The following is a 16012-nucleotide window of genomic DNA, read 5'->3' on the forward strand; positions in this document are numbered from 1 at the left end:
TTCTGTATAAAACTACGAACTTGACGCAGAGCTCGTTGAAACTGCGGCAGAACCTCAGCGGCACCACCTGACCCACCGGCCACAGAAAGAAACCAGCGGAACAAAAGGAAAGGGAAGCATCCTGGTAAAACAGGTACAAACATATTTACCTCCTCTGATGATTAAGAATTTTATGTTTAATATTTATTCCTGTTTCTTTTTAATATTCGCCGCGTCTGCGGTTAAACTAAAATAAAATTACACTACTAAAATAAGGAGCCACTCGCTCTATTAGTCTAGTTTTGATTTATTTAGTGAAACTTGTTTTGATTTGTTTATAGTTTAATGGACTGAGTCGTGATTCCTGCGCCGGCCAACGCCCCCCAAAACCAATAATCAATAATCAATACCTCCAACAGCCGAGACAGCGGCAGATTTTAACCAACACCTTTGTGCATTGGTCGCCGTGCTGCCTGCAGGTTTTTATTGGTGCTGATGTGACGGAGCTGACGCAAGCAGGACGCAAATAAAACCAGCCTGAAATAAAACCCGCAGAAATCTGAGCGCATTTCCGTCTGCGGTGACCCAGTTTTTCATGTCAGGGATGATCCGCATCTGTTTGAGGACTGATGCAGAACCACACCCGGCTAACAGTAATCACCGCCATCATCTTCTCATTTAGCTCCACTGGGAGCCTCCATATGGTCTATTCTGGACTCTGCGATTCAAATATATTCTAGTTTATTTTAAATGCTGATTGTTGTGGGTTTTTTTATTGCTAAAATGTATCAATAAAATAAAAACACAGCTGGGTCATGTAGTATTGGTTTTTATGCCACCATTTTACAAAATAAAAAGCAAAACATGTGACTCGTCCTGATTTGGGAGCTACTCAGTTGATGACGTCACAAGAGGTAAACTATATCAAGCTGTAGGAAGAATTTTGATTTTGATTGATTTCATCAGATTTTGAAGCTTTTTTGTTGCATTTGAGTTACCAGGGATTCAACTGTTTGGCCCAGTTAAAGCTGCAGTATGCAACTTTTCTAAAATATGTTTCTTTTTTTGTTTGTTTATATTTGTTGCAACTATCACCATGTCACTGTTATGAGATAAATAATCTGTAAAAAGATCAATCTGTCTCAGTTCACTGGAAATAAGACAAACGTGACATTATAGTAACTTTTCAGCAAGAAATCTGGGGTTTATTCAGGTCAATTCATTAATATTGATGAAAAAGCTTTAGATCCGCTGTGCCGTTACCTAGCAAACTATTACTTTTTAAAATCAATATTAAAGGTGTTATTGACTTAAACCAGCGCCGATATTTTGCTTAGAAGTTACTTATAAGTTAGTTTTGTCTCATTTCAAGGGAACTAAGAATTTTGTATTAGAAAATTGACAAAAACACTGCAAAAAATACGATTCAGCTAATAATGCAATGTAATTTTGCTCTGTATTCTTTTCTTTTTAACAAATTAACACGTAATATATTTTAAGTACAAGGTTCAGAAAAGGAAAGTTGTACCATTTCTTAACTCGTTGGTCAAGATGTCCATTTTAGTTTATTCAGCAACAAAAACAACCCTTCCCTTGTTTATGTTTGAGTCAAAGATTACTAAATTTACTATGGCTAAGGAAAGAAAACAACTGCTTTGTACAGAATATTTTCTATTTAAGAAATACATTTGTTATTGAAAATTGCATACAAAGAAAAACAAAATGTCTGCATCAGCTCCATTTCCTGGTTTAAAACATTCCTACACTGAAGAGGAGGTGAAAGTAGCACTGCAACATATTTCTAATGAAACAAAAGTAAAAAGTACTTAGTAAAATGTGTACTCAAGCACTAAATAACCGACCAAATCATTAATCATTTAATATTTAAAAATTACGTCATTAAAAGGACCAACATATTTAGCATTATGGCATTTTAAAGATGAAAATGACAATTTATATAAGTAGCAAAAAATAACAAAATCAGACTAACATTTTTCCAAATCAGTTTCTGTCAATAAAAAACTTATGAAACTTTAACAAAAGCTGTAGATGTGCATCTGGTCAATTTTTGGTTAAGACACGTTTGTTTTTCAATCAGTGGGAAGAAAATCCAGAGATTTGACTCTGGTAAGAGTAAAAAGTACAGCGTGGTTAAAATATTCCTAAACGTGTATTTTTCCAAAAACATTACTCGGCTAAATGTCATTGAGTAAATCTGACCAGGTTCTATCCAACTCTGCTCATCTGAGTCCAGAGTCCACAAAGAACTGCTGCATGCGCCACTCTTGGCCCCTGGGCCTCACCTTGAACACCGCTGTACGTCTGTTCATGTTTCTTTTCATCGTTTTTGTTTTCAGACTGCGACAGGATGGAGAAATCCAGCAGCCAGTACGACTCGTTCCTCTTCTGGAGGCAGCCGATCCCGACCCTCGACCTGTCAGAGTTGGAGGATCTGGGATTCGGCGATCCGATGAGCAGCAGCAAGGCGAAGGACAAGCAGCTGCGCGGACAGGACGGCGAGGCGAGCAGATTATTTTACCAACTGTTTGAGTTCATTGGGTCATCCTGTCCAGAACCTGCAACATCTTTACCCTTGTTTTCCCTGCAGGACGAGGAGTTGTCTGAGTTTTCCTCCTTTAATTACTGGAGGGCTCCCATTGCTGATGTGGACGCTCTGCTGGCTGACCTGAACCTGCTGCACTGAGCCCGCCAGAACCTGAACCCAGATCAGCCCGACTTCATCCAGAACCATCAATAATCTGAGACTACACCTCCTAATTCTGCAACCAGACTAAAGTTCAGCTGATTATCCAAGGTTATTTATTTACATCTCAGCTTGTTCAAGTTTAATTATTTGGATTTCTGCTACACTTAGAAATGCCTCATATGTTTAATCTAAAATTAATTTCATCTGCACATTTTGGCTGCAGGATCAAATGACTTCCTGTCCCATTTCGTCTGATTCATCTGGTATGAAATAAGACTTTAACTATTTAACTATTCCTGCTGTTTGATTTTTGTTTTATGTGTTAATATTTGTTCCTCTTTTGTTTTCTTAGGATCTGCTGTACCAACAGCAAATCATCCATGTTTTTATTTATGCATGTATTTATTTATTTTTCTCACTTGCAAGACTGAAACTTCAGAACAGACCTGACACCAGAAATAAAATGCTTCTCTTTTTTAAAAAAAGAGTCAAGTCTGATTTATTTAAATAAAATGTAGCAACTTTTGTAGCAAAAATAATTAGAATCTGAGCAAAACATTAAAATAATAAACTTATTCTGTATATGTGGAGTAAGTTTAGACTAAAGCACCATAAAAACTGAATTAAAGCAAAATCCAGACAGTCACACAGTATGATTTTAATGACTTGTATTTTATTTCATTAAACAAGTATTTTAAAGTAATAAAAAAAAATAATAATAATATTTGGAACAGAAACATGTTTACTTTTACATGACATGGGAGGAGAGGGAAGGCATTTGAGTACAAAAACATTGTATAATTTAATAAATTACTAATCACACCAAGATTCAAATAAATTATCAGTAGAAAATGACAAGTTAAAATAAAAATAAAAAAGTAATCCAGTTGTATATTATTTCTACTGGTTGAAACGTGAACTATGCGTGGATTGTTGAAGCAGATAAAATCAGTAAATAATAAGACAGAACTAACTAGATCTCTTTTATGTTTGCTTTCGATGAGGTTAAAAGTATAGTTTTTAAATAAAAATACAAAAAAACGTATTTGCGTATTCACACATTTGTCTTTCAAGTTTAAAAAATTATAGCACTCACTTTGCAAATAGTCTAAAACTAAGTAGTTTCCATGTTTAAATATGTTTATTTTGGGGAGTTAAGCTATACTTTAATTAAATTCAGTTCTACGGTAAATTCAACTCCTACATTTTTTAAACAGTCTGATTTTTTCCACCCTGTTCTTGAATCTGAGCGTCACATGCTGCAGTAAACTGCTAAGCCCCGCCCACAAGGAGGTTAACGTATTATGGCTTCTACCTCCGGTGTCGCGCCGCCGCCATATTTGTATCAGAAAAAACACAATAATCGAGAGTTTTTAAACGGCTCTTCGGCGGGTAAATCCCTGCCAGACCATCACACACTCCTGTTGAAATACGGTTACAGGGTTTACCGGGTAGCAAAAGAGGTAAAAACTAACGGAAATGTAACTTTTTAACCATTTGAACGCTTGCGGGCTAACGGCTAACATAGGTATGTGCTAAACAGTAGATTGAAAAAAGTACGCATTTCCTGCCACGACTTTCAAAATAAAAATGGGGCGGTGATAACTGCTACTTTGGTGAAACTTTTTTTTACTTTGGTGTATTTTGACGCTAAAAAATATGTACGCCTTAAGGCTTTGTTTTGTAAAGTCCAAATGCTTAAAAAATGAAAGCCTCAATTTATAAAGGCTTTAATTTCTTTAATATGTATTTATATATACATTTATATTAAATCTACAAAGAATTATTCAAATATTTCAGTGGCATGTATGGCACACGTTGTGATCTAATATAGTGTGCAGCTCTGAATTTAATACGTCTTAGATAAACTTTAAAGCTGAGATGACAAAGTATTTCTGGAATAATTTTAATTTATATGAAATATTTTGACAATAGTTCAAATATTTGACCATATTAAAAACTAACGGAATCGTATAAATTGGAAGACGAGATAAACGCTGCATTTTTGTGACATTTTCCTATATTGAAACAAGGAGAACTAGTCTTATTTTGAAGGCTCAATATCAACTTCCGGCTTCGCAACTGCTACCGATCGCTAACTTTCAGCAGTAAACAAGCTCTGAGGACTACGACAAGCTACAGTGGTCCCAAATGCCCGTTTTTAGCGAATTTTGAAACAGATTCTTCGCATATCGGGCCCATGCTACGTCTCAGAGAACCATAAAATCGCACAAATCCTCTTCACGCGGCGAGGTTTGCGCTTCTTAGCCGGCTAGCTTGCTAACATTAGCAGTGACGAGCAGCCTGGTTGGACCCGAACAAACCTGAACGCGGTAAGTACCCGCTTTGCCGTCCTACGCCAGGAGAAGACTCATAGTTTCCGAGCTTTCTCATATTTAAAGATTACAGAAATAACCACCAAAGGTGGAACAATGTCGCCATACACTCCGGTAAGCGCTTTGGCGGTGCACGCTTGCAGAATGCAACTTAACCGGATGTGGAAGTAGTTTTTTCTCCGTGTGTAAAATAGGAAATTTCTGTGTGACTTCCCCCGGAAAACCAACAACTTAATATCAAACAGTTTCCTGTCGGTGCTTTTGTTTATTTCTCGGTAGCACCGACCGAGATGTTTACATGTAAAATGCCGTAGAAAGCAGCTTAGATGGGGGGACACGGGGTACGTGGCACATGGCGGTCTATTTTCTGGCCGTGAAGGCGCGTAAAATGGCTCCTCTGCCGCGGAGACAGAAGTCTCGTCCCGCTCCGCTGTTTCGCAATAACAAACACTGTTTGTTCGCAGGAGTTCCATTGTCGGACGGGACTTTTAACAGTTACAAAAATATAAAATTATCATTATAAACTCACAGAAGGTCCTCAAACTAATAACTCGGTTTACGAAATGGTCCCACTTTGATTCTTAAGAGGTTGTTTCTCTGTAGTTTTAGCAGAATGAAGGTAATGGGCTAAACGCTTGAATGTGAGTAATTCCATAGTCGGACACATATAAATATGTATGCGTGGTCCTGTTTATAAAACTATATTTTGCTTTTAGAAATTTGCTCTTGAACCGGAAAAGTTGTTAAATTTTTTAAAAACGAAATTATTGAAACTCTGGTCAAGTTTTTATGTTATTGTAAATGCAGTTTGTTACTGAAAGGCGGGGTTTTTGTCCGATAAATGGCACATATATAGCTATACAACCCCTTTACAGTGAATTGTGAGGGAAACTAATGCACCTTTCTTTTTTAAAAGCAGTTTTTAAATTTTTATTTCTGTTGAGAGTTTTACTGAAATAAAATGAGGTTAATTATGTTCTGGTGTTTAATAAGCTGTTAAAAGTCCACTTAGGCTTTGTTAAATATTCACACTGAACATAAGAAAGGCATCATTAAACTTTTTTTTAGTGGTAGATTTTATAAGCTTTCAGCAGAATTAAAAGAATATTTTCAGACATAAATAAATCAGTTTTTGTGGTTACTAATTCCCAAAACATTTGAGAACCATTAAAACCATTGTTTTTTGTTTTAAACCAAAACATTTAAAAAACTGTTTTGGTTTTACATTTTCGGGAGAGAAAAAAAAGCTACTGTTTTTACTTTGATCTATTTTTAAACTGCTGTTAATTCACTTTTCTTTCTGAAAAACTCAATAAGTATCTAGATGTAATTATTTTGGAGTTATTTTTAGATTTTATTCATGTAGCCATCACTGCCTGTGTCTCATTTTTATGTTTTGAGCCACAACATAAACTGAAAATACAGCCATATTCAATAAATTACGTTGTTACTGAATGAAGACTGATGTTTTCAACCCTTTATTTTTGTTAGTTAGGATGGTTTTCTGCTTAAAGCTAATGAAAACACAACATTTAAGATTCCATATTACAGATATGAGATCAACAAATTTTGTTACAGAAATTATTCAAAAGGTGCTTTTAATCTGACGGATCAGAATTCATCTTGTAATTTACAGAGTACGGCTCATGCTACTAATCTAAAATCAGAGTACTTTGGATGATAATAAGCACTGGAAAGTGTTTTTTATGAACTGCAGCTCTGATGTGTCTTAGATGTCGCTGGTGGATCTGGGGAAGCGGCTGCTGGAAGCGGCTCGGAAAGGAAACGATGACGAGGTCCGAAACCTGATGGCCAACGGAGCGCCGTTCACCACCGACTGGGTGAGACGCCCAGAAAACTCCTTTGCAATAATCTCTTTTACCTCTAAATTATGCAATGACTTGATAAAAGTAAAGCTTTTTTCTCATTTTGTCTTTTCCAACCACAGATTTTAATGTATTTTATTCAGAGCTGCAATTAACAATTTTTTAAATAATTATTGATTATTTAGATAATCAGATTAAAAAAAAAAACATTTGGCAGACTTTTCATTTGACCTCTAATAATTTTTAATGCAATATTAGAAATACATAAAAAATGCAAACAGACAATAACTGGGTTCCTTTTTTTAAATAAAAAAATAAACACTTTATTGCATAAATGCAATAACATGGCATTCCTGTAGCGAACGTTTGATCATTTGTGGAATGATTGACTAATTTTTAGATTAACAGATTGATAATCGAGTGACAAAAAGTTTAGGCACCTTTTTTCACTCAATTATCAATTGTAGCAGATATTTTAGCTCTTAATTTATTATTAAATCAGTTAACAGTTGTTTCAGTAATTGATTAATCACAACTAATTGTTTCAACCCTAATTATATAGGAATTTTATGTCAAATTCCAGAAAACTATTTTTTTTTCTTTTTTTTTCATATTTTCTGCAGAAATTGTGGTAAAATGGAGAAAAGAGTTGGTGAATACTTTAGAAGAATCTGAATACTAAGAATGTAAAACAGAGTTTAAGTGGTTAAAAACTTAAACATATTAAATTCATTCAGTTGTGTTATTACAATATTTATTTTAATGGCTTTTGTCTCTTTTTGATCTCACTTTTCCACACTGACCAGTTGAAGCATTAAACATCTGTGACATTCACTGCTGTGATGTCACAGATGCTTAATCTGATTTCTTTCTCTTCTTCTTCTTCTGTTTTCCACAGTTGGGGACGTCGCCCCTCCACCTGGCCGCCCAGCACGGCCACTACTCCACCGCCGACGTCCTGCTGAGAGCTGGCGTCAGCAGAGACGCCCGAACCAAAGTGGACAGGACCCCGCTGCATATGGCAGCTGCTGAGGGACACACAGTCATCGTAGAGCTGCTGATCAGGGTGGGACTAAAGGACTGACTGGTTGCAGTTGGTTTCAGTCGGCCATCTTTTCTTTACCTTTATGACATCACCAGCGGCGTGATAGATTCAAAGACCAGAAAATAGTTGGACAGAACTGTGTTTCTGGACTCTCCCTGCATTTAATCTACATAGACAGAGCAGATAGTGCTAAATATTCAAAATAATAAACAATAAAAGAACTAGTTGATAAGGAATAAAAATAACTAGTTTATATACAATAAAAATTGCTTATAAAAAATAGACAGTTTACGAAGAATTAAAAAAAACTAATTTATAAACAATAGAACAACTTGTTGGTTTATATACAACAGAAACAACTAGTTTATAAACAAAGAACTGGTTTATAAAGAGTAAAAATAACTAGTTTATAAGCAATAGATGAACCAATTTATAAATCAACAAATTTATAAATAGCAATACAACTGGCTTTAAAACAGCAAATCAACCAGTTTTTAATTAATAAAACAGCTAGTTTATAAACAGTAAAGCAATTAAAAACAAACTGTTTATAAACAATCGGAAAAATAAAGAGTCGATATAAAAACCACAAAAACTTTAAATGTAGAAAATATGAAGTAGTAGTAAAAAGTTTTAATGATCACATGAAAGTTTGTGTGAAACGACTAAATGTTGCATCATGACTTTTACTCTTTGCTCTAAATGCAGACGACCAGATAAATTCATGTGAATCAATGTTTTTAATCACTTTTGATAAATCCGCCTTCAGAGCGGTGCGGACATCAACGCCAAAGACATGCTCAAGATGACGGCTCTCCATTGGGCGGCGCAGCACGGACACCACGGCGTGTGCGACACCCTCATCAAACACGGCGCAGACGTTCACGCGCGCAGCAAATTCGAAAAGACGCCATTCGACATCGCAGCCGACATCCAGAACACGGAGCTGATGCTGATGCTGCAGGTGAGAGAAGCTGCAACATCCAGTCAGCTTAGCTTTTTTCTGCCAAATTAAGTTGTTTTTAATGATTACAGCAGCTGCAAATCATCTTAAACATTTAGTCTTTCTACTGGATGCCACATCAAAGTGCCAACTTAAGATCCGCACCAACAGAATAATTATAAAACTATAGTTCAATCCACTGCAGGAGCTAATTAGCTAAATTAGCTATAGCATGTTGCACTTAGCCAGGTGTTTGCTTACAGGAGAGCATGCAGAACCAGGTTAACATGAACCAGGTGAGCATGAATATGGAGACGACCAGCACCACCAACCAACCGCAGTTCATAATCCAGGGAATACCTGCCATCCAGGGGGTGAACCTGGCGGAGCTGCTGAACAAGGCTAACGCAGGTGAGATCAGAAACTTCACTGTTTAAACTCTAATGAACCCAAAGTGTGAAAAGGTTTACGTCTGGGGTGCTCAAGGTGCGGTCTGTGGGCCGTTTCTGGCCCGTGGACTGATTCTGTGCGGGCCTCAACTGCAGTTCAAAAAAATACAAATCTGAACCCGTCCAGCACAGATGGTTGATCTGATACAGATGGAGACTTTTTAGTAATTTTATAAAATTGTTAATATAATTTTCTTATAATCGAAAATGTAAAGTACGACACAAAGTACTCGTCTTTGTATTGGAACAATAAACTTTCACTGAACCCAAATCCGCTTTAATTTATTAAACTTGGCTAAAAATAGCAAACATTTTGAAAGAAAGTGATATAATCCTGTTTTTAATAAATTTATTTAATCAAGTTCAAAAGAAACTGAAAACTAGATTTTTAATGCATAAATTTGAAAAGTCCTTGTTAGATTTGTGCCTCATATTTAGTCTAGATTTAAGTTTATTTTATTATTTATCTATTATTACCAGTAATGTGTTTTTTGTGGTATTTTTTAAACGTACTTGTTGCACATTGTTGCCTTTGTGCAATGACAGAAACTAGTAAAATCTCTCTTGCTGGGAAAAAATCAGGCTTCTTTATTTGCTTCATGTTAGTTTTTATAAATATTTTCTTGACCTGTGAGTGCTTTCGATTTAAAGTTTGAGATGTATTAATATTTGTTTCAGCTGGTTGTAAAGTCAGAGCCTCCAGTTGAAGCGATCTCTCTCTCTGAAATGTTTCTGCTCTGCAGGAGAGTCAGAGGAGGCGATGGCAGCCAGTGCTCTGGACTCCAACATCCAGCATACCGCAGTGGTGAATGAGAGCGGCCAGCGGGTCATCACGATCGTAACGGACCAACATGGCAACCTTCAGACCACGGGGGGGATGTCCCAGCCCTTCTTTGTCACGATGCAGCACGGACAGCAGAGTAAGTCCCAGACTGAGGGCTGGAGGCTGCGGGACCATTTATGCGCCGATAATTATTATTAGTTTGTTTTTTTTCTGTTAGTGCTCGCAGTGCCGGCCAACACTGTGACAGAGGAAGTGGTAACGGAGGAGCCGCAACCTCCGCCCTCCAGGAAGAGGAAGCTGGAGGTGACCAACAACCACAACGACACAGGAGAGACTGTGAGTACTTCCTGTTCATGTAGCTGAATTACATTTAAAACAGGGCTATTACAAAGCAAAAGACATTTTCATCACATCTGTCTGTCTGTTTGAGGTGATTTAATTCAATTCAATGGTGAAACTGTTCCTCTAGATTTCTTATTATAAAGCAGGGAATTCTGGGTAAATACAACCAAAACTAATACAAGCGTCTAGTGCTAGCGGCAGAAATGGCTCATAGTCTTTTGCCAGAGACAAAAGAGAAATCTTACAACCTGTAAAATCTGACGCCACGCCATTTTTGTTTACACTTTATGAAGAAGAAAGTTGAGTTCTTGTCTTCTTCAGAGGTTCTTATGTTGTTTCCTTCTGTAGTTCATGGTACAGTGCCCCCACTGGAGAGGAGGGGAACCGTTTTTTAAAATTAATTTGGATTGTTTGACAGTGTGAAATAGAAACACAGCAGCTGAAAATTTAACAAATGTTGTGAATTTGGTCCCCAATCAAACCGAGCCTACCTAACTGTCAGGTGTGAAAACCTCCTTAATCTAATAAAAAATATTTATCTGGATGTACGTTACATAAATCATGGTCAGTAAATAATTCAAATTTATTGAACAAACTGTATTTCTGTTATCAATACATTTATTTTTGAGATATTAAAGGCTAAATTGAACTTGCCCAAGTACAGTACCTTGTGGAACACCGAAACTGACTGACTGGTGAATGTGGAGAAATTAATACAAAACAGAAAACAAACTTTGGATTATCTGGTACTGTTGGGATTTTCTGTATATGATTCAAAACTACCAACTTACATCTGGATTTAAAAGTTCTGTTCACTGAGCCTCACGGATCGGGATAGTTCGGTTCGCCATTTTGTCTGTTTTCATTGTAAAGGTTTCTTCTTCGCTCTTCAGGAGTTGCTGCAGAGACAGCTGCAGGAAGCTAACAGGAAGGCTCAGGAGTACCGACAGCAGCTCCTCCGTAAGGAGCAGGAAGCCGAGGAATACCGCATGAAGCTGGAGGCCATGGCTCAGAGTCAGGCCAACACCAGCAACGGCAACGCCGCGGCCGGCGCCAACGCCGCCAGCCCGGAGGAAGTGGTGGGAGAGGAGGACGAGGAGGAGGGTGCCACCGGCGTAGTGGAGGAGGAAGGAGAGATGGTGGTGCTGCAGGAAGGGGGAATCATCATGGAAGGGGAGGAAGGTCAGGTGACGCTGGTGGAGACGGGCGGCGAGGCGACGCAGGTCAGCTCCTAACGCAGGAGGAGACGCATCGTAACAGGAGGCGGCTGATAGGACTCATTTAACTGTGACTAAGGGAAGGAGCTGACTCACCACAGGAAGTACAGAGCATCCGAGTCGAGATGGATTCCTTACAGACAGTCGGACCAACCAGGAAGTTCAGCTCTGCTTCATTTTAAACCCCTGAATGACCGGACGCTAACAGATCAGCTGACTGTCGCTTCGATGCGATCAACAGAAAGGGAAAAGATGCTGAGCTGACATGGACCTTCATGTCGTGTTTGCTTTACGTTGTCATCCGTCTGCGAAGTTCAATGTGAGGAAACGTGGGAACGATTCGGCACAGAGATGGACGTTTCTGTTCCTGATAGAACTACAATCTGCTTCCCTTTTCAAAATGTGACGCAACAGAAACGTAGACCTTTAGTTTGTCCTAATTAAAGTTTGAACATCAGAGAATAAGAGCCACTCTAGGAAATAAAAAAATATAAAATCACCAGATTAAAGTCATAACATTATGTGAATAAAGCTAAAATAATACAATAATAGAGTCATGATATTATAAGATTAAACTCATATGACAAGTATAAAGTCAAAATGAAACAAAAATAAATGTGAAATAATACAGGAATAAAGACAAAATAATATGAGAATAAAGTCGTACCAGAATAGATTTAACATTACATGAGAATAAAGTCGAAGTAATAAAAGTATAAAGTCATAATATTACCATTTTATTGTGGTAATATTTTGACTTTATTCATAATTTAGAATTTATCTTCATATTATTTTGATTTAGTTTTTGTAATAAAATGAATTGTTCTCATTTCAGGACTTTATTCTTGTATTACTTTGACTTATTTAAGGTAGTATAACTTCATTCTCGGATCATAATGACTTTGATCTTGTAATTTTATGACTATCATTTCAACTTTATATTATTTTGACTTTATGCTCCTTATATTATGACTTTATGCTCATAGTTTTAAGTTTTATTAATGTTTTTTTTCTTGGCGTGCCCCTAATACTCTGTAAGTATGTCCTCTTTTTGAAGGCCAATAACTATACCATCAGACCCATTTGTTTTCTTTTTTTAAACGTATATTATGTTCTGTTTTTGTCGTTTAATTTAGTGAATCCCAAAGTTAACTTAGACCTCATGTGGCCATAACTGAAAGATTATCGAGACACTGCAGTGATTCCTTCTAATGTGAGCTACATTTTAGGTGTGTTTGGAGGGAATTTCATCATATTCAACGTGAAATTCAGATATGTCATCACCGCAAAAACACAAAACCTTACCAAGCAGTTTGAGTTTTGGTCTAGTTTTTTGTGTAAATTGCTTAGTACACTTGAAACAAAACTAACTTTTAAATAATTTTTAAAAAGATTTAAGAGCTTGTTTAACATTGATAAAAAATAGAAGTTTCACCAGCTGATTATTTTACTTTTAACCTGGAAAAAATATCCTGTTATAAGTGAAATAATACTACTACTACTCTGTTTTACCTGTAACTTAGTTTTGTCTTATTTCAAGCGTTCCAAGATATTTACACCAGAAACTAGACCAAAAATACTTGGTATGTTTTATGTTTTTGCCATAATTTAATCCATTATACTGCAATATTAAATCATTTAATGCCAAACTAACTTTGCAGTTACACAGATATTTTATTACATGTTTACTCTAAAAGAGTAAACATATACAGTCCAAAACCAGTTCAAATATTTTAATTATACCTCGAGTTATTCGGTTTTCTTCTGTGCAGTAGACCAACAAGCTGTCGAAAGGTAAGCCCTAAATTGTTGTGTATGTTAAAGGTGAACCCAGATTAACTGTTACAGGCAGGAAAAGAGGTTTTTTCCCTCGAGAAGCTGAAAAATACTTGATGTCTCATACTGTCAGCGTGCATTCTCCCCCTTATCTTTCATCTTTATCCAATTCTGCAGTGTTGTCTGCGGTTCTGGTTTGGAACCAACTCTGTGACAAACAGCAGCACAGTGATTCTGAAGGCCTGATGCATTCATTTTTGAGGCTTTGGGAGGGTCTGGATGTTGGCTGTAAGCTTGATTATGCTGCAAAAATAAAATCATAACAAGTACGTTTGGTCTAATTTCTAGAGGAAATATCCAAGTACACTTTAAATAAGGAAAATCTCATGTTTGAGCAAAATACATCCAATTTCTTTAATATTGATTAATGAAAGTACTCGTTCGATTGTCAAATTATTTCATTTATAAAGATACTGTTATAAATTAAAACTATTTATAAGAAATAAATATAAATACTGGAAGTACCAATTTCAATCTGCCAGTGGAATTGGTACTTTTTCATCTATATTAACTAATGCTGTCTTGCTTAAAAGTTATTTGTAATTTAGTTTGTCTTATTTGAAGTCTACTGGAATATTTACACTAAAAACTGGACAACTGATACTTATGATTTTGCATTTTTGCAGTATGATTTGTGTTGAAACTCATTGTTTTGTTATTTTTATCACAATGGTTAACATCAGAGATGCACTGATCAGGCTCTTTGGCCATTTGTGGTTCAGATTTTGACCAATTTCTTTTTCTTTTTTTTTTACACATAAAAGTGAAAATGTGTATTTTAATTATTGCTAAGCTGCAAATGACATGTTTGTGGTTAATCATTTCTCAACCAAGAAATGGGGGAGTTCTGTGTTTTGAATTAAAGAATAGATCAGATCTGCTGATCAGAGCTTATTGGGGAAATATCGGCTGAGTCCAACCCGATTGGTGCATCTCTGAAATTTGTAAAAGGGCATCAACTTTCTCATCTCAGTTAAATCTACAGATCATTACTGCCACAAATTGAAGCAGAACAACTTGTTTCCAACTTTACAGTTTGCAAAAAAAAAAAAAAAGTTGTGGAACAATCCTGCAGTAAAATAAAGTACCACTAACCCTACTTATTACTGTTTAGGATTTTCCTTGCAAAAAATATAAATTTTTCTCTCAATTAGTTAGTAAAAACGTAATAAATTAAATTCATGTGCACCTACAGGAACCTTTCGAACATGAAGGAGTTTACAGTTAGGTTGGAGATGAATCCCCTGAAGCCAAACGTGCTTCCAGTCCGTGTTCCTGAACTTCACTGCACTCGGATCGATCACATGTATTCTCTCAGCTGCCTGCCACCCCCCACTTCTCCTTCAACCTGAGACTAGCTGTTGTTTGTGTTATAGTTATTTTTATAAGCTTTGCAAAACCAACCCTTTTCTATGTACATACAAAAGTTGTATTTTTTTAACTTTACCTACTGGCTTCTCTGTGACATTGATGATGATGATGATGATGATGATGGCTGCCTGCAATTAAATATAAACTTCTTTTTTGTTTTCGGAGAACGTCTTCGTTGTGTCTTTGAGATTTCAAAGCGATTATAACCATACATAGTTTGCTTCATTTATTTATGAGCTCAATAGTTTTTGGAGCACAGTGTAGCTCTGTAGTTTAGCATTGGTCATGATATTTTTGTAAAAAAAATTTATTTGTAAATAGATTTGCTTTTTTTTTTAAACTAATTTTTATTATGTTCTTTTTCAATAAACTTTGTGACATTTAAAGTAACACAATATATGGCAAGATAATTTTTGGGGAAGAAATCCCAATATACATTGCATATATATTGAAATTTAATGTTGGTAGAGTTCCCCAAATTTTCATTTAATTAATATTTATTATCTTTGAAATAGAAACAGGCCCATAGCATCATAGATCCTCTACCATACCTAACAATAATTTTCAACATAGTTACCGATTATTTTAACCCACAGACACATTTTTATGCCAATTATCTGATTATTGTGGTATTTGAGAAAAGTCCCACTTCAAAATCCATGTTTATGTTTGATGATGGGACAAAAAAGGCTTTTTTCTGCCATTGATCCCAAACAATCATTTGGTAAATAAAGGTTTTCTAATAAACTGATTCTGAGAAGTTACAACAGCATGCTTATAAGTCTTTTTTTGTTGTTGTTTTTTTTATTTCCTTACCACCACTGTCTCTGAATGGTGGTATGATAAAAATATATCATCATCCAGCCTAGTAGTCAGTTGTCATGTCACATTTATAATACAGGGAAAGAGAAAGCCTTGGATTACTACAAGTTGCTGATATAAGTATCTATAAACTGATCAATTAAAAAAAATTGATGTGTTAGTGGAAAAACCTCCATATACATTAGTTATACTAGGATTGTTAGGGGCACCAACTATTGAGCTACTCAGTAATGTGAATAAATATTTTCTTTTAAAAATATATATTTTGGATATTCTTACATTTGTTGGGATAATATATTAATAAGATATATATTTAAAAAAACACATTCAGCAAAAATGTTGGTAAAAATTACTT

At 36.0% G+C, this 16012-nt stretch overlaps 2 protein-coding genes across 5 annotated transcripts; both read left to right on the plus strand.

Moving 5' to 3' along the window:
- On the plus strand, positions 1–3183 carry mllt11 (MLLT11 transcription factor 7 cofactor). Of its 3 annotated transcripts, none has more exons than XR_008604999.1 (4): positions 1–133; positions 2337–2500; positions 2588–2949; positions 3039–3183. XR_008604999.1 is itself a non-coding variant. In XM_055022590.1 (3 exons), the coding sequence occupies exons 2-3, from the start codon at positions 2348–2350 to the stop codon at positions 2681–2683; spliced, it is 249 nt and encodes an 82-aa protein (XP_054878565.1). In that variant the 5' UTR covers positions 1–133; positions 2337–2347; the 3' UTR covers positions 2684–3182. The 3 variants fall into 3 exon arrangements, 1 of the variants encoding a protein (XP_054878565.1); XR_008604998.1 differs by having other exon boundaries at positions 2588–2794; positions 2910–3183; XM_055022590.1 differs by having other exon boundaries at positions 2588–3182.
- Positions 3184–4007: 824 nt separating this feature from the next.
- On the plus strand, positions 4008–11725 carry gabpb2a (GA binding protein transcription factor subunit beta 2a). 2 transcript variants are annotated; one of them, XM_055022572.1, is made up of 8 exons: positions 4008–4149; positions 6756–6863; positions 7747–7914; positions 8663–8857; positions 9100–9247; positions 10029–10205; positions 10287–10405; positions 11305–11725. In XM_055022572.1, exons 2-8 carry the CDS (start codon positions 6756–6758, stop codon positions 11644–11646), a joined length of 1257 nt encoding a protein of 418 aa, XP_054878547.1. In that variant the 5' UTR covers positions 4008–4149; the 3' UTR covers positions 11647–11725. The 2 variants fall into 2 exon arrangements, with proteins under 2 accessions (XP_054878547.1, XP_054878546.1); XM_055022571.1 differs by lacking the exon at positions 4008–4149 and adding an exon at positions 4778–5019.
- Positions 11726–16012: the final 4287 nt, after the last annotated feature.

This window comes from Poeciliopsis prolifica, unplaced genomic scaffold, assembly GCF_027474105.1.
Source record: "Poeciliopsis prolifica strain line A6 unplaced genomic scaffold, Auburn_PproV2 SCAFFOLD087, whole genome shotgun sequence".
Classification (NCBI taxonomy): domain Eukaryota; kingdom Metazoa; phylum Chordata; class Actinopteri; order Cyprinodontiformes; family Poeciliidae; genus Poeciliopsis; species Poeciliopsis prolifica.